Source organism: Paramormyrops kingsleyae, chromosome 24 (genome assembly GCF_048594095.1).
Source record: "Paramormyrops kingsleyae isolate MSU_618 chromosome 24, PKINGS_0.4, whole genome shotgun sequence".
In the NCBI taxonomy this organism is placed as follows: domain Eukaryota; kingdom Metazoa; phylum Chordata; class Actinopteri; order Osteoglossiformes; family Mormyridae; genus Paramormyrops; species Paramormyrops kingsleyae.
The window spans coordinates 3564521-3583017 of NC_132820.1; the positions used below are offsets into that span (position 1 = coordinate 3564521).

Here is an 18497-nt window from a genome sequence, read left to right on the forward strand (position 1 = left end):
CGTCAGCCCGCCGTCCCCGTGCCGACCCCGAACCTCCGCCCCTTATCATGGCATTGACACAAGTTTCGAGTCGGACTCGGCGAGCCTCCCGCTCCGGCTGAGCAGAGACGGAGGCGGCGGCCCTCGGCAGCGTGTCCCCGGAGGATTCACGGCTGAAGGTAGGTGCGGAGGGGCGAAGCAGCCCCGGGCGGCCGCCCCAGCGTGCGAGCGAAGCCCGCGGTCCTGACGGCGGCCGGAGCCGAAAGGGGGACAGGCAGGGGGGGATCGCGCCCCGCTCGGAAAACCAGTTCCGGCATCGCGCTGCCGTGAACCCAAGGAGGAGTTAAGGCAGATGTTATTAACGTGTTGGGTTTAATAATCACGGACATGTGTGCTGGCCTGCAGCTTTTTATCACAGGGCGGCGGTGTGATGGGTTTAACTCCGCCGCCGTGACTCATGCTTTACCGGCTGGGGCTGCGCGGGTCCGGGGCGGCCGTGGTTAGTCACTCCGGGTCTGTTTTTGCACCGATCGCCGTGGAAGGACAAAAGCTGGTATTAAAAGTAACATTTATCCCGGTCGGACATGTAAACAGATTGAGAAGGGGGGAGTTGCGTGGAGGCGAGACTCGTAACGCTTTAAAGGGAAAATGTTAGAAAGAAATCGCAGCAGTCGGAGTTAAAGACTTTGTTATAATTGTCGTGATTGTTATTCTTCGTTATTAAGTTACAATGAACCTACATGTGCTTCCACTATACCGTGCAAAAATTCGCAATAACATCTGAGATCATTGTACCCGGTGCGGCGTTTCTTTCTGTTTGAGGCTGGAGACACGCCCAGCTTTCAGCGTTAACTGTTTTAACACTAAAAAAACGGGCACATGTTGCTGCCAGGAACAGAGAGGAAGAGGAATAATCCCGTTTAATATGATTGCTTTTTTTTTTTAAATTGTTTTTCTTTAGATTTTTGCCCATTTTAATATTTTTGAAGCACATTTTGGGAAAAGACGGAAAACCAAGAATCGAAATCTGCGCTGTCCACAGCTATAGGGCTGGAAAAGGAAATGTCATATGCAGTTTGTCAAAGTCATTTATTAGGGTGGGGGAAATGCTTAGAATGAAACGGCTCTCTGCATGACGGAGTAGTGGAACAATATTTGATGCAATGTTGGTTTAACTCCTCTTTAATGGAAGCTGTATCTCTCCCCTACAATTAAGTATTTGTTAGTTGTTGAAATGCTGGTTGATACTAAATTCACATTAGATTAAAATTTTTAAAAAAATTAGATATCAAACATTTTCAGCAAAATTATTGCATATTACATAGGACTTTTTCCCACAAATCAAACGTGTCCAGATGCTTTTCATTTGCCTTTCCTGAGGTATAATTATGTCTGTCTGTAAAAGAGTTTATGAAAGTCTGATCTTAAAATCTTCCACCAAACTGCATTTGTATTTAATATAGCCTAGCTTAAGTTTTAGGATTTTCCTTCTCTGATTTGAAATGAATCATTTATGTTTTATGTGTTAGAATGCAGAGGGAAAATGTTTTTTGTTGTGTGCTTTGGCGCGTTTGCTGCGTGTGATGATTATTTTGCCCTGACTGCTATTGCTTACTCGTTAACACGCAAAAAAAATCGCTTAATATATTTATGATATGATGGCCGTTTACAGCGCCTGTATAGATGACTGTGCTTAATTAACCCACAATATACACGAACGACAATAGGAAACCACGTACCCTTCTGTTTTTCATACTGCCTGTCCACTAGAGGGCGACAGTGAATTTCGAGCTTGTCCCCGGAAGCACAGCATAGAAGAGGGGGGATGCCAGGCCCTCACAGGGTACGCACGAGCAGACGTACTCGTTTAAAGATGTCAATTCGTCATAAGTGAGTGTTTTTGGAGTGCAGGCGGAAATCCACGCAAGCACAGAGAGAACACGCAGACTTTATTGTGAACAATTCCGCTTCATTTTCACACACTATGTCAGTGCTCTCTGCAAGTGCCCGATTGGACAGAATAATCAAAACGCAATACTTTAAAAAAAAAAAATAAAAAAAAATAGCTTGACATACTATGATGGGTAGGCGTACTTGTCGACCTGTTTAAGGTGTATCAGTCTTAAGCCCTTGATAAGAAGCATATTTGTCTGTAAAGCATTTATATCTGAGCCGTGTCTTGTTATAATTTGGATGCTTTTCATCATTTACCATTCACCATTATTTTTTTTATCTCTGTCTGTCTGTAATGTCATGGTAATTGTGCACCTATCCTGCATTACAGTATGCAGCTTGTCTAAAAGAGCCTTTCTGTGTTTAATCAGCCATAGTAAGTTTACCGCTCTCCTGCTTTGTGATGACGGTCACACTTTATCCATCCATCCATCCATCCATCCATCCATGCATCCAGCCAGGGGCATAAATTATGGCCCTTTAACCTTTTCTCTGCCTTTCTCAGTCTTTAACTGTTTCAGGACTGAATGATCCACACGTGGTGATACATTAACTCACTCTTTTACATCTACAGCCCTTGGGCCATTATGTCCAGTGATGTCTCCCCTTAGACTAAGTCAACATCAATCCTATTTTACAGTCCAGTAATAATTTTACCTTTAACTTGGCCTATATGAATATCGGAATATGTGGTGCAAATTCCCACCGTACACGTGGTGGTTATATATGGGCTTTGGGAAGGCTGTGCTCCCAGTCTGCTCCCAGTTTGCTGCGGGGTTACTGGTGGTGATAGCGTGACATCAGCATACATCCTGTAACCAAACCCACTGGGCAGGTCCAGATGGGGCAGTGGGACGGGAGGATGGAATTAACTGGGAAAATCAGCCTCTCATCGCCAGTGTTGGGGAAACGGAACTGGTGTTGGGTTTGAGGGCAGGTAACTGGGGGTGCAGGTCTGTAGTGTCCCCCTCCCCCTCTATAATACCCACGTCGTCCGCTTTTATTGTCGCGTTCAGTCCTCACACTGTTAAGTCCCTTGTCACATCTGGTCCTGTTCCAGCGGCCAGCGGTGAGAGAATATTCAGCTCAGATTAGTGATCGTTTGGAGTCGGCGTCTTTTTTAAATGTTATTCTTTATTTCTCTTAACGTTCAAGGTCAGTAGCCATCCGTGCTCATGAGCAGGCAGACGAGCAGAATCACGGTTTACTCACACGTAACGTACTGACTCCGGGGAGGTAAATCTGATGCAGACAGAGCGATTTAGCGGAGTGATTTAGCGAGCATCTTATGTCAGCGTTTCATGCACTTTAATGTTCTGCCTCTTTCTGTATGTTTGTGTTCTCCTTCACACTTTTGCTCCCTGATAATCTTTATCCCCATTACTAAATTCCTGTGTGTTTTTGAGAGGGAAGATCATTGACCAACTGGAATTTGTGTCACCATTTCATTTTTCTCTTTTTTTTAAATGGTAGTTTTCCAGTGATTCTTTGGGCACCATTGACTGGGAGTGAATTGCCAACCAGTGAAGATACAGACTCTGAGCATCAGCCAACAGCAGGACAGCTTATGAGGAGGGAAGTCTGTCATCCTGATCCTCTCGGGTTAATTGGACAAATGTCCTGTAGAAGAATTAAAGCAATTGTTTTAATTTGCATAATGAGTTTGGTGCCAATAATGAATTCTTTGTAGAAAGACTCCAGCTTTATAATCTTCAGCCTGGGGAGTCGAGCCACAGCTGTGATGATTGCTACAGTAAGATGGAAATTAGAGAAAAAGTTTCCAAACATTTACTGAGTATTTGTCTTCAGGTGACCGGAGGGCAGATTAACACATGTTAGAGCAGAATGCTTCCCTGTGCCAATAAGGTACAGATATTTTTATCCAATGAAGATAAGGATTGTTGGTTTTAAGCCAATCGAGCGAGCAGATGCTGGCATGTCAGCTATGGATAAGCTTGGAAATGACGGCTATGCTTGTTGCGTAGGTACCCTAAGGAGCTGTTTGGGATGAAGGAACTGACAGGATGCTTGAGTGACAACTTTGATATCCTGTGTTTTATTTTTTTTTTAATTGAAGGGCCACTTAGTGTGACTCACTTAAATGCGTATTACCTCCTTAATTTTTCATCATGCACCTGGCAGTAGTTTCTGAATTATTAACTGAGAGCATTTTCACTTTCACCCGCAGCTAACGTGATATTTACATCTGAGTTTTAATCGAGTGGCATCAGCGGAAGATGATCAAAGCACACGTGGGCGTCGTGGTGGGGGAATTCGGACACTTAGGATGATGAGTGACGTTCAGTTTACAATAACGGCTATTACCGTGCAAACATTTGCCCACTTTATGTCCCAAGGCACTGTGTAAAATCCGTGGATAATGGCAGTTATTGAAAGAAATTATTCTTGCTTTTTAAGTGCTTTGTTTCCGATGGGGGCGAGATGGGGGGAGGGTATTATTTCTTCCTGCCAGGATGCCTTGCCGCTGTGCGGGTGCTGATTTATGCTTCTGTGGATCCCCCTGTCCTGCCTTGAACTCCCCTAGGCGTGGTTACTGTTTACTGGCCTTTTAAAGAGGTTTTTGGTAATGAGAAGCCAGAGGCTTTGATAGATTTTTTTTCATAGAAAGCTAGTCTTAAGAATCATATTTAGATTGTTTCATTTGTCTTATAATATTCTTATTTATGACATTTTTGCCCCTTTGGTTGTTCAGTTTAATATCTATCTGCTCTCGCCATGAATATAGCACTAGTTGCTTGACTAAGTAGCTGTACTTTGTTTGCTAGTTGTTCGCTGAAAGATACCAGTTCAAGCTTCCTCACTGAGAGCTGCCTGCGTTTGACCATGCAGCCTCATAATAAAGTTGTCACACTGCGGTACACTGGATGAAGGATGGGTTGCGTTGCTCTCGTTACTATGCGGGCAGGATGTGGTTCCCGATCCTGGTTCTGTTGCCGCACCCTGGGCTGACGGACCCGGCAGAACAGCAGAACGTGAGGTGCAGGTGGCCTGATTTATTAGGGCCTTGCGTCACTGGTCCTGATCCAAGCCCCGGAAGGCGCCCGGAGAACTTAACGAGCTGTGTGTTTGTTTTTGGCCGCAGGTTCAGACTTGCCTGAGGTGGGCCGCGGCGTCCAGGAGCGATGAGTGAGGAGGAGGAGAACTTTTACAGCGTCCAAGTGGGGGACTCAACCTTCACGGTGCTGAAACGGTACCAGCAGCTCAGGCCCATCGGATCCGGGGCGCAGGGCATCGTCTGGTGAGTCCGGTCTGGTGAGCTTTGGGGATGTCCTCTGCAAAGAGAGTGCAGAGGCTGAGTATAGAAAACAGCGATGGATGGATGGATGGAAAAACGTATACGTCAAATGAAAAGGTTTAGGTGCAGACCACAACATGGCCAGCTGTCGGCAGATAGGCAGTGGCCCACGGCCCCGAATTACGAAGTGAAATGATCATCAGTTGTCTTGGGGTGGGGGTGGGGGTGGGGTGGGATGCTTCCAGGTAAAGCTTTGCTTAGGGTCCTGAAAGGGCAGAGCCAGCCCAGGATGTATGCTGAAAGGTTATATCCTCTGTCGCCCCCTACTGGCCTTCACAGCTCAGCGCTGGACTCGGTGCTGGGCATCCCCGTGGCGGTGAAGAAGCTGAGCCGGCCCTTTCAGAACCAGACCCACGCCAAGCGGGCCTACAGGGAACTCGTGCTGCTCAAATGTGTCAACCACAAAAACGTTGGTACCCACCGCCGCTGCCGTCAAGCACCCCCCTGGGGCCCCCCTAGGGGTCCCCCCAGGGTCCTGGGCCACAGTAACAAACACCGTGTTTCCTTTGCCTCGTCTCCCCGCAGATCATTAGGCTGCTCAATGTCTTCACCCCGCAGAAGTCACTGGAGGACTTCCAGGACCTGTAAGCAATCCCTCGTCTGCTTTCTGCCATCAAGGTCCCTCTTGTGTCACATGGCTCCGTGAAGCCCCCCCCCCCCCCCACACACACATGGCCCTTGATGGTGAAAAAGACCAGATGGTTATACTTTATTGCATCTAATGTAGCGGAGTAGTTGTAAATTGTCAGTGTACTGTCAGTAGGGGGCAGTATGTGACTCGCAGGGTTAGGACATTTGTGCCAGTGATCGAAAAGGTTGTTGGTTCGAATCCCATCGCTGTGCCCTTCAGCAAGGCCCTTAATTACTGCAGGGACTGTGTGACCCTGCTTTTGGAAAAATCCACATCACTTCGGATAAAAGGAGCTGCTAAATAAATAAGGTGAACAGCTGCGGTGTGTAGCCTTTTGGCCTCCCGTCCCGCGAGTCGCCGTCTGTAGCTGGTTTGCTCTGAAAATCCGTGCACTTGCCTTTTGATGCTCGCTGTGCGCGACACGCCCAGGCCTGTCTGGCACGGCACTGACTCGGGGCGAGAAACCAGAGCCTCGCTTACGGCTTCACCATACAGCAGCTCAAACCTTTTAATCTGCTGTGACAGATTAGCTGTTCCGAACGCTTGGATGCCTTTGAAAATGGCTGACTGGGCCAGCTATCCTCCGGGCGGGTGTGGTCTGCCTGTCGGCCTCTCTCTGACAGCGCAGCTACTCCCCCTGAACAGCATTCACTGCTGGTTCTTATAAGAATCCGAGACTCCATTTGGACTTGTATTGCCCTGCAGGTGTTGAGCTCCTAATTCACTTTTAAGTGCCATTTAAGTCACAGTCTCACTGTTGTGTCTCTGTCAAGGTAGTGATATGTTTCTGTCTGACTTTTAATTGTCTACCTCTGTATCAGCCTGGGGAATTGTGTAGCGCCAGGGGTTAGGAATCTGTAGCCAAGCCCGGAAGGTTATGGGTTCAAATCCCTTTGCCGTTTGAAAAATAATGTCACCATTGGGCCCTTGAGCAGCACCCTTAACCACAGTTGCTCCAGGGACATTTGGAGCCTGTTTTCTGGCTCCAAATGTATTGTATTTTGGACAGAAGCGTTGGCTGAATCCAAGGTTGCCAATCTTATCTGCAAAAGGACAGTTTGTATGCAGGTTTTTTGGGATAAATTTTGGGTCAGCTATTCAAGACCTGGTGTGAGGACTCTTCAGCCAATCAGTTCTTTAATTAGTATGTCATATATGATATGAGGCAGTTTATCATCATGGGATGTCAGTCATGGCTGCGGAACTTTACAGACCAGCGTTCACACTTTGAACTCTGCACTCCCCAAAAAGAGGGTGACGTCTAGGGGAGTTTTCCCGCCTCCCCAGGTACCTCGTCATGGAGCTTATGGATGCCAGTTTGTGTCAGGTGATCCACATGGACCTGGACCACGAGAGGATGTCCTACCTCCTGTACCAGATCCTCTGTGGGATCCGACACCTCCACTCCGCTGGCATCATCCACAGGGTGAGTCAGACGTCCCTCTGACACGGTGAGAGTAACATTAGGACATTTCCTACACTGTGGAGTGGGTTCCTAGGCACCTTCCGCCATGACCAGGGCCACACACAGGGGCGGAGCTCTAGGCACACTCACCCCAACTGAATGCTGATTGGCCCTGGAGTGCCCCCTCCCCTGTCACTCAACGATTAAAAACATATCATTGGCTAATGTTAAGGTTGGCCCTGCTGGCTTCTGCACTTCAGTACATTCTAGCATCACCCCTGTCCACGCACCCCCCCCCCCCCCCACCCCCCCCCCCCCCCCCACCCCCCCCTCCACCCGTGCCTTTACTATCGTTCCCCTGCTCCCATCAGGACCTCAAGCCCAGCAACATCGTGGTAAAGTCTGATTGCACTTTGAAGATCCTGGACTTCGGTCTGGCCAGAACAGCTTGCACCAACTTCATGATGACCCCCTATGTGGTGACGAGGTACTACAGAGCCCCCGAGGTCATCCTTGGCATGAGGTACAAGGAGAACGGTAAGGTTCACCCACAGCGAGGTACCCTGTGATGCCAGCAGTAGTTGCCCGTTGTATTTTGACATGTTTGAGTGGCGCAGTTTTCCACACCAGTGTAGTAACTGTTTGTGGCCAACGGGGGGCAAACCCTTTATAAATGTCCTGCCGTGTGCTGGGCCCTCCCCCTTTCAAATGTCCTTGGGATGCTGCCCCCTTGTGTCTCAGGGGTGACGCACGTTAATGGCTTATAAATTTTACAACACAATTTTCTTCAAAAATGAATTATAACTGTCAGGATAGAGGCTTTTTATTAATACACATTTACAAAGCACTCCGGGTACAAAAGTAGCATTTTCTTTTCCAATTTTATCAAATAGCCTTTGGTTTCTAAAAGGTGAAGTAACCAAAAAGCATTTAGACTAAAAGCTGATTTTTGTATTGGCTGTAATAGAACCAAAAGCCCCCATAAGAGCAGGCTTCCCCGCCTCACGTCCATCAGACGCCTGATTGTTGCTCCTATACACAGCTGCCTTAATCGCTTCTGCATTTACTAGAAATGGTGTTTCGTTCAGCTAAGACCTGCATGATTCTTTCAGCTAAGACCTGCATGATCCGCATTGGCTTTGGCTCCTGCCAGTGAACAGAGCCGGGTGGAGAGGTGGTGCTCTGTGTCTGCGCCGGAGGGAGGTGCGGCATGTAAACACAGGCGGCTGAGATTTATGCTGGGGGGCTGTCATTTGCTCGGGTGCCTTCTGGGATTGACCTCATTCCACGATCAAAGGCATAGTGGAAATATGAGGGCAGTTCCAAGATCACTGTAAATCGGCAGGTCATTGGTTCAAATCCCACGGTCAGCAGACCGATCCCACCACCGGGCACATTAGCAAGGCTCTTAACCCTAATTGCTCCAGGGACTTTGTCACTTTGAATAACAGCATCTGCTAAATAAACAAACGTTTGGTCGCTGCTACTATATATATCATCAACTAAAACAAACATAAGCTATGTGAGTTCGGACCCAATTGTCGTTTGTTTGATCGTGTTGCATTGTGGACGAACCGATGGCATTAATCACCTGAGAAGTGTTTTAAAGATGTTAGTACTATTTGAAATATGGGCTTTTTTCCCAAAGAGAATTATGAACGAGTCATAAATTGTTTTGAAGAATAAAAAGTTTGCGTGGCTGAGCAATACGTGGTGATGGATTTAAAAGGGAAATATAATGAAATGAAAAATAGGGTATAATCCAGGCCGCAGCTTTGGTGAGGTTCCTGAAGGGGTGAGATCTCTTTACATTAGTGTGTGGCTCAGCGGGGTAGGATTCTGTGCTTATGACCAGAAGCTTGTTGGTTTGGGAACTGAAGCGACGTTTTTCTAGTCGCCCAAAAAGATATCAGTAACCTTTTCGGAGGACAGAAGTAGTTCCTGTTAGTTTTTATTGTGTTATTCTTAATTTTGCATTTGTTCTAATGTTAAATTATATATTTTTTTCTGAGCAAATATACTTACTACCCAGATAAGTAGCTTTAAACATTTTCTTTCTTTAAGACTGTAAATAAAATTATTTGTGCATTTTTTCAAACCGACGTTCCTCCTGCCGGGCGAGTGTCGGCGAGTCCGTCTGTCCGTCCGTCTGTCTGTCGGCTGCCTGTGTGGCCCTTTATCTGAAGGCCGTGTTCCATATCTCCCCTGCCTCCTTCGCAGTGGACATCTGGTCTGTGGGATGCATCATGGGCGAGATGGTGAAGGGCAACGTTATTTTCCAGGGAACAGATCGTATCCTTCCACCAGACGGAGCGCATCTTCTGTGCGTATCCCGGGGCAGTGAAAGACTGCCGTGTGACTTCCTGTACATCTCCTTTAACTGTTTTGCTTCTAAGGTTAAATGTGTTCTGCAGCACAGACATAAAACATGTCTCTGAATCAGAAGTGGACATTTCAGGTTCAGAAAGCAAAAATCCAGACTAAGATTTTGTTTTAACCAGCCAGTTGAATACTCTGTGACTGTGACTCTTGATACTCAACTTGAAATGTCCTCTGGTCCGATATCTTGGAGTCACAGCTGCATTAAAAGTGTGTTGAGAAGCTGCCCCATCCGGGAAGACCTAGAAAGAGGAGGTGAGATTCACTTTTGGACTTAAAATCCATCGACTCTGATGTGTGGTTTTCGTTTTGGTTCTAGGAGTGCAGCGTGTAATGTTTTAACGTGCATTACATCATCAGGCCATATGCGCGTTTGCCTCTGCCGTGTGAGCATGACTCACGAAGTGTGAGGTCATGTAGCTGCATCACGGTCCAGATTCAGATCATGAGTTTTTGTTTTCAGTGTTTTATGTCCGTGACACTGTCGCTTTGCCCGCGCCGTGTCTGTGCTGCTCTCCTTAATGTGCTTCACCCCAGACATCGATCAGTGGAATAAAGTCATCGAGGTTTTGGGCACGCCCTCGCTGGAGTTTATGAACCGTCTGATGGAGACTGTGAGGAACTACGTGATGAACAAGCCTCAGTACCCCGGTATCAGCTTCACGGAGCTCTTCCCCGACTGGGCTTTCCCCTCGGAGTCGGAGGACGACCGGCTGAAGAGTAAGATCGCGCCCTTTCTGTCTTGTTCGGTTCCTCAGTATTGATTTTTCTTTAGGAGATCTCGCTTCCCTGTCAGAGAAAAGCGAAATGGCTCAAGAATAGTTTGTTTGTTTATGTCTCCATCACCACAGCTAGTCAGGCCCGGGACCTGCTGTCCAAGATGCTGGTGATTGATCCTGAGAGACGAATCTCTGTGCAGGAAGCCCTGAACCACCCCTACATTCACATGTGGTATGACCCGGCTGAGGCTGATGCGGTAGGTAGACCGTCTCACTAGTAGGGGTGTTCAGTAGCCTTACCAAACATTTGTCTTTTGGATATAAAAAGCAAATAAGGCATGTTTTCTTTATTCTTCTATTTTTAGCCCCCTCCTCAGATCTCAGACAAGCAGCTGGAAGAGAGAGAGCACAGCATCGAACAGTGGAAAGGTATAATTCGGTTTTATCGTGGATGGTAACCTTTTGCGTGGGTCTAGTCAGTGGCGTGTCAGATCTCTGGACCTATGCACTAACAAGCCGGCCATATTGCTTTGGGCTGTTCTCTTCCAGAGCTGATCTATAAAGAAGTGATGGATTGGCAGGAGAGGAGCAAGAATGGAGTAGCGAAGGAGGAGTTGGGTGAGTTCTCCTATAATTTTGCAAGTTTCAGGTTTTATAGTCTGAGGAATGCAGTGAAATGCTTATTGCAGAGTTGCAGGGTAGAGCATGGGGGACGAGGACAAACAGGAGTGCAATGCAGGACAAGATAGAGCTGGACAAACAGTACTGCAATAAAATAAATAACCGGTTTTGAATAAATAACCTGTTTTTATGTTATTATGGATTAGCTGACATTTTTAACTACATATTTTGCACGGGTGTGGCTGCAGTCGTCCTTGTGGAGATCAAACCCGCAAATCTCGGGGTGTAAGCCTGTGACAAGCCGCCCTCCACCCCACAAATGCAATGTTCTGCCTCTGAGTGAAGCCTCTGTCGCCCCCTGCAGACTCAGCGGTGAACAGCAGCGCCACGGCATCCCAGTCGTCATCCACCAACGACATCTCTTCCATGTCCACGGAGCAGACGGTGGCGTCGGACACGGAGAGCAGCGGCATCGACGTGCTGACGGAGGAGTGCCAGTGAACGCCTTCCCTTCGTCGCGCTTCTCCTCATCTGTCTGTCGCACTTTCTGTACACAAGCTCACTGTGTGTAGCACACTTTAAGGTCCCACCTGAACAAGAGACACCTTTTTTTTTTTTTTTGGTCCTATGTTTTATATTTCAGATGATGTCATTGAGTCAGACTCTATTCATGCATCGTACCACGTCTCTGTTTTGTCGGGTTTGTCTGATCCGACGACTGGTGCTGGAACAGCCTTGCAGTCCCCTGACTGTTGTAGAGTGAATTGATTTTAGTATGAGGGGAATCACATTTGCATATTTCTATTTTAAATGCATATTTTCTTACTTTTTAACCAAATCCTTAATTTTACTTTTTTTTTTTTAATGTAATGGAGGTACGTGAAGCAGATCCAGTCCTGATAATCAGTGGGCAGAATCTGCTTTTTAGCTTATGAATCTTCTGAGGCTTGGTCAGACAGCAGGAAACACTGTCCATTTGTTTTAGTCATCATTTATACTGGGCCAAATACCCAGCCACCCCTTTCACTTGGACGGTTTCACCGTTGCCTGTTTCATCCGAGTCAATCCAAGTGGATTATAAAAGAATGTTTAAAGGAAAGATATAAATGGGACTGATATGTGTGTAGCATGCATGAAGCTATTTTTCAGCGGCTATTGTTACCTCTGTGATTAATGCTACTTGAGTGCTAATGTCTGTGGTCACCCTGATTGTACCGCTTCCCTCACCCCGATCAGCATGGGGAGGGACCTAGCACTCAAAGCCCGGTAAGCAGTGGACCGTTAAGTCACATAGTCTCGTCATGCAAATCTATTTGATCAGCAAAATATCGTTTGACGTTCTCGCACGTTATTCGTAGCGAGAGACGGCGGTCGTTTTAGACCCTTCCGGAAGGCCCAGTCACTCCAGGAACGGGCTGACCCTGCTTGCATGTGGTTTTGGGTAAGAGCGTCTGCTAGATAAACAAATGTAAATGGATTCCAGTTCGCCTACAGAACTCAATCCTGTGTGTCATAAAGGATGAAAGACGGCGTAAACTGAAAACGTTGGGAGTTGCGCCGGTATCAGCGTAGGGCTGCGTGATATCGCGTAGTGACGTAATCATGACGTAATATGATTATTTGGCGTATGTGCATTAATCAGATGGGCTTCAGGTTTTCAGGCCTAAACATTTGTCCGATTGCTGGAATATGCAGACGTTTACTTACGCCCACAATTTGGTAAGCAGATTAGTAGTACACCTTATGTTTATTAAATTTAATTAGCGGAGCGCCACACGCTACTGTTTTAGTAAATCATGGAAGCGATAAGCACTGAAGTGGTGAAGAAAGGGACAGATCAGCAGGCACAAAATAAAAAATTGAAAAGATGAGATATTGAGGATAAACAAGGCAAAAAGACATCAGCGTTGTGGCGGTACTTTTAGCAGTTTAATGTCCGACGTTTATTAAACATAAGGATACGCTGAATTTACACAGATCGCTAATATTTTAGGCGCACTGATAATCTGCTAAACATATTGTGGGCGTAAGTAAACGTCTGCATATTCCAGCAATTGGACAAAGCGTCCGTATAGTACCGAAAAGCCGGTGTTCTGTCATAAAATACTACCTATGGAGACGTGCTATCGAGCCTATCTGCGCATGTGCAGTTCCACCGGTTTGGGATTAGGGTTAGGTTTCAGGGGTTAGGGTTAAGGTAAGGGTTTTGGGGGGTTAGGGTTAAGGTAAGAGTTAGGGTTAGGGCTATCGATTAGCACTACCGTAGCATTTTTCGACAAGGCAGCATATATCGACAAAACACCGGCATGCGGACAAATGTTCACCACCATCATCTGAAGCCCAGGTGATTATAATCGTATAACCGCAACGTGACGTCGCGCTGCCCTGAATCAGTGGTTTGAAATGGGACTTTGGCTTGAGATGTGTATTCATTTATATGCGCATCATCTTAACGTGACTTTAGCCTTTGATATTTGTGCTAAAGAGCACCGTGAGTGGTATTTATATCTTGCGCTGTCAATAAAACGATGTATTAGTAGCCCAGCATACTACAGCTAATAAATGTATGAAGTTTGGTAAGGGCCCAGCTTACTATTTTTGTTGTATTAATAATAACTAATACAGACCAATATGAAATGCTACACTGCTGTTAGACTACTGCTATTAACTAATATGATGATAACGATAATTGTGGACAATCGTGATAATTATTGTTGCGGTTGTTTTCGTTATTTCCAACAATGAAGAATTAAGCGAGGCAGGTCGTTTAAAAGTTGCTTCTTATCGGTGTCCGATGCTGGTCCTCTGGGTACCTGCAGTGCGGAAGTACCGTGCAGAAAGCATTTAATGGATCCCAAAGGTCATACATATGCAAACAGTGGGATACTCATTTGATAATCTTTGTTTCACGGTACGGGGTAGTTTTTTTATGTTGATTTTTTTTTTTAGATGGATGAATGCTTTTCGAGTAACACTTTCTTGTTTTTACTGTAAGTAACTACGAAGAGCTGTTGGGTGTTTAATCCATTTCACACTAAAGGTGATGATAAACAGGATGGCTTCCCGAGCAATGATCCTGGGCAACTGTCGTACAGAGAAAGGGCAACTTATCTGGATCTGTGTGATCGTGGAAAGTTGCTCGTTGTCGATGAAAGTTAGCAGAAATCTGTTGGCCAATATCAATGGGAAACTGCACGAGCAGCACTGCTCAAAGAGCTTCCTTGTATCAGCATCACCTTAACACCTCTTCTACTCTAAGTACACTTTACAAACTGCAGGCCGATGTGATGACTGGGGGTGAGACTTAATGCTTGTTGAAGTCTTTCCGGGAGGGTGTTGGGTCTATCAGCCTCCTGGATGAGATGGTTCACTTCCGTTACTCATCCTTGGCATGTGATGGGAGCGCGGCTCAGTTCCGCTGGGTGTGTTGGGAGTTCTGGTGACCTGGATGTCGGCTTCGTAACTGTAAATGTCTGCTGGCCGAGACTCCAGGAGACTTGATCTGACTGTCTGAGATTCACAGTGCCTCCAAGTGGTTCGTTTTATAGTTACCCACTGTGCTCTTTTTGATTTTTTTTTTTCCCAACATGATCTGTAAATAGAAAGTTTTATCTTTAGTGTGTTGTTCCTGTGTTTGTCATTATTTGTATTGTGTCTGACTGTTTCTGACTAGAGCTGTGTTTCCCAATCCTGTCCATAGGGACCCACATTTTTGCTTCCCCCCCGGTCCCTGCCAGGCTGTCCACATTTTTGCTCCCTACCAGGAATATTGGGAAACGCTGCTCTAGAGTATATTTCTATTGTCACGTTACTTGTTGGAGACGGAAGACCAGATTATGACCTGCGATCACAGGAAGACCGTAACCTAAAGTACAGGTTCTAGATGGTCCGAGAACTTCGCATTTTTCAATCTTGCCTTAACTGACACCATGTCTCAATGCCTGCAACTCAACATGTGTGGGTAGAGCTGTATTTAAAGGAATTTGCATCCATTTGAAATATTCCATCGTCTGCTGTAATGTGGGGGGGGTTGATGGGTTGCTGATGGGTTCCCCGGTTCCTCTGCATGCTGTAACAGTCCAGATCTGCATACTGTTAACCAATCATTTTAATCTTCAATAAGGCATTTAACACAAACATACTCCTCATTTCACTGGTTCATGTTATTCTCACAACTTTCCTGCCTTCAGCAGCTGGTGCTTAAGGTCTCTTCCAAACACTCTCACTCAAAAACATTCCAAAGGAAATGGATCGTACCCTTTTGAACTTTATATCCGCAGTCGTTCCTCAGAGGACTAACCCCCCCCCCCCCATGTTAATATTTTTTCAGGACATGATAGGCAGCAAAATTTCTAGAAATGTTTTGGAGGGGAGCTCTGCACGGCTCCTCTGTGTACCAGTAATCAGAGCGAAGAAACATTTTTATTTTATTAATTTGAGATAAAATCCTGAGGAACTATTCTCTTCTTGAGCAGTTCTTGCACTCCTTTTTCTTACAGGCTATTTTTAATTAATATTATTTTTTGCTTGTTTCTGGGGTGTCGCCCAACACTGTCAACCCGACAGAGTTCCGGGACTGGAACACTATTTCTCATTGTGTTTGTTGCCCTCTCATATCGATATACGTGAACAAAAGTGATAATCAACTACAGTGAAGCAGAAAAAAAAAATAAAAATGTGCATAGGAATGTTGGGTTAAACAAAACTGCTAAATAAAAATTTTTTAAAAGTGAGAACTGGAACGTGAATATTGTTTTATTGATATTTATATCTATCAGTTCCACTGTGGAGTAACGTGATGGCTCAGCAGGTGGCGCTGTCACCTCACATCTCTAGTGTTGGGGGTTTGGACCCCATCTCCACCCGATGTGTGTGACGTTTGTTCTTCCTGACTTGGAGTTGCACTTCATCAAACTTACTGTTGTCTCTAAATTGCCTCTAGTTATTGTGTGGTTGTAAATGCCCTGTGATGGACTAGAAACCCACCCTAGCCTCCTGCCCAGCCTGTTATAGGCTCCAGGCCCCTCAACCCGGTAAGAGCTTGTAAAGTGAATGGATGAATTAAATGTGAAAATGATATTTGTATCTACTCTGCACTGCAATGCTGGATAATAGCACTTGTAGGTTTAGCCCTGCACTTGTAGAGATTTAATGATGGATAGTTAGAAACTGGAATGATTCAGACTCTGCAGTCATCTTAACCAATTCCTGGTGACCAAGTTAGGACTAATCATTTAGCCGTATTCCCCTGGAGAGTTGGGACGAAGAAGCGAGAATGCATGTATCTGTCTGGTCGGCCGTAAAAAGCACAGAAGGGCATTGGTGGTCGGGCATTGAGAATCCTTACTCTCCCTGCCAATAAAACCCTGTCTGGTTATTTAAAAAAGTCATTCAAAATCCTGAGAAGACATCCAGACATTCTAATAGCAATGGCCTGATTGACTGCTTAATTCTGGCTGCGAGCCGCGGAGCCCGGCGCTGGTCCGTGACGCCCCCACCCCGGAGGTCAGAAGCTCTTCAGGATGCGCTCCGTCTTCTTGGCCTCGAAGTCGAGTTCGCCGAAGGTGTCGAAGAACTGCTCCATCTCGTGCTGCAGCGCGGCGTTGCGGCGGTCGGCGTCGTCGCGGCCGCGCTCCGCGTTGCGCGTCTTCATCTCGGCCACACTGAGGCGCTGCCGCTGCTGATCCAGGCTGCCCTGCAGTCCTGCCACCTCGTCCTGCAGGGCCTGGTTACGCTGCTCCAGGCTGTGGACGGAACGGGGGTCTTGACAATTGCACGCCCTGTGTGAAGGTCTTTGCATAGTACTGTGGCACAGTATTGTACCATTTGCTAATATGACAAACCCATGTGACACGGTGTGCAATCGAGTTCTGTGGTCACAGGGTATTTTTTTAAGACCAAACTTTTTTTCTTTTTTTTTTTGATGAGGGCAGCAACGATGGGAGATTTGATTACTTGATTATATTAAAACTCTGGTAAAGTGCTGTCCCCAGTTCTAATCTGTATAAAAGGCAGATCAGCGATTTATCAAATCACTATGGCAATGTAAGCAATACATGGATATGTTATGCAAATGAAATTCATATGGTAAAATGTGTTTCTACAGGGGTTTGTCATTCATATTACAGAAATCACTTAAATTATATCTAAAAACCTCACTGTAAGCTTTTTTTTTTTGTTGTTGGTTAACAACCTTTACATTTTAAAAAATTGATTGACAGGCTAATCGAGTGACGGCATGGCATAGGGGATCTCGACCTTTTTTGCAGCGCGACCCTATCTTTACCATGGCTGCTCAGTCGTGACCCTATATCAAGTGCAGTTTATGCCAATCAATGCCTATCGCACAAATCTGATTGGATGTGACTGAATTTAAAATTTAGCATCTGCAGTTTGGCTTCTTGGATTGGTTGACTGTTCACTAGTTTCGCACTAAGCATTTGCAGACCCAAGACCGGTTTATATAGGTTAATTCTTGGGGCTGGGAAATCTGATCGAATCTGATCCAAATTTGGGTTGAGAATTGAAAATTGCCAAAATTCTTTCCTGCTTTTTTGCTACTTTGCGGGATGAAATCCAAGCAAACATGGAGCCTAAAATAAAATTCTTCTGATTTCTAACTGAAGAACAAGCGAGAATTCACTCAGTCCACGGGATATGTTTTTGAGAACATTTTTGTTGACTAAGTTTTGAAAACTTTATTGACAGTTCTTCGTTTACATGAGGACTGAGTTTTGGTTCCCAACACTTGAAGCCTGACTTTAGGTCACTGACGGTGTCATCTCACATTTCACATCTCACATCTCTCATCTCACATCTCTCACACAACAACAAACGGACTGAGTGAGTTTTGGAATTTTGCTCTTCGATTAATGTGTTTAGGATGTAGAAGACATATCACAAGGATATGAAACAATTTAAATAGTTTACCGTTTTAAAAAGCAGGGTAATTTCCTGGGTTATTATTCTTAATGAGGACAAGATAAGGAAAAAAAAATGTAACCAGAAATAAAAGTGACATGAAAATGAAAAACTACAACTAAACGAAAATTATAAATACTGCTTCCGAATCTAACAAATAAAATAAACATCAAATACTTTACCATTTTTAATACCGTTTAGCTAGTAATGATTTATTGTTATAATGATCTATTATAACACCTGGAACATGTTTTGCCCATTTTAAGGACATTAGTATATAAAATGAACTGTGTGTTCTTGGACATATATATCCTATATATCAGCCGTATAAAATAGCTGTTCAACTTAAACTGAAACTAAAATATATCATCCATCAATCCTTCCATCCATCCGTCCGTCAATTTTCTATACCTGCTTGTCCTATTCAGGGTCGCGGGGGTCCAGAACCTGTCCTGGAGGCTATGGGCGCAAAGGCTGGGAACAACCCAGGATGGGGCGCCGACCCACCACCGATAAATAGTAATAAAAGCGAATAAAACCACGCTGAAAACCAAACTGGATTCCGAATTAAAA

At 45.4% G+C, this 18497-nt stretch overlaps 2 protein-coding genes across 8 annotated transcripts in view; one reads left to right on the forward strand and one right to left on the reverse strand.

The window, feature by feature from the left end:
• Nucleotides 1-15739, forward strand: mapk9 (mitogen-activated protein kinase 9). Of its 5 annotated transcripts, XM_072706522.1 has the most exons (13): nt 7-158; nt 3406-4930; nt 5036-5191; nt 5528-5657; nt 5774-5832; nt 7167-7305; nt 7656-7821; nt 9505-9576; nt 10201-10383; nt 10515-10639; nt 10748-10811; nt 10932-11000; nt 11368-15739. In XM_072706522.1, the coding sequence occupies exons 3-13, from the start codon at nt 5076-5078 to the stop codon at nt 11502-11504; spliced, it is 1260 nt and encodes a 419-aa protein (XP_072562623.1). In that variant the 5' UTR covers nt 7-158; nt 3406-4930; nt 5036-5075; the 3' UTR covers nt 11505-15739. The 5 variants fall into 5 exon arrangements, 2 of the variants coding, with proteins under 2 accessions (XP_072562623.1, XP_023680748.1); XM_023824980.2 differs by lacking the exon at nt 3406-4930 and having other exon boundaries at nt 8-158; XR_002839877.2 differs by lacking the exons at nt 3406-4930; nt 10932-11000; nt 11368-15739 and having other exon boundaries at nt 4-158; nt 10519-10639.
• The window catches only part of LOC111850745 (rho GTPase-activating protein 24), a 15552-nt gene continuing 11621 nt past the window's right edge, over nt 14567-18497 (reverse strand). For all 3 annotated transcript variants that reach the window (XM_023824967.2, XM_072706518.1, XM_023824952.2), the window contains one exon: nt 14567-16747. In XM_023824967.2, the coding sequence (XP_023680735.2) occupies nt 16510-16747 (238 nt within the window). In that variant the 3' untranslated portion in view covers nt 14567-16509. The remainder of the gene's footprint in view (nt 16748-18497) is intronic.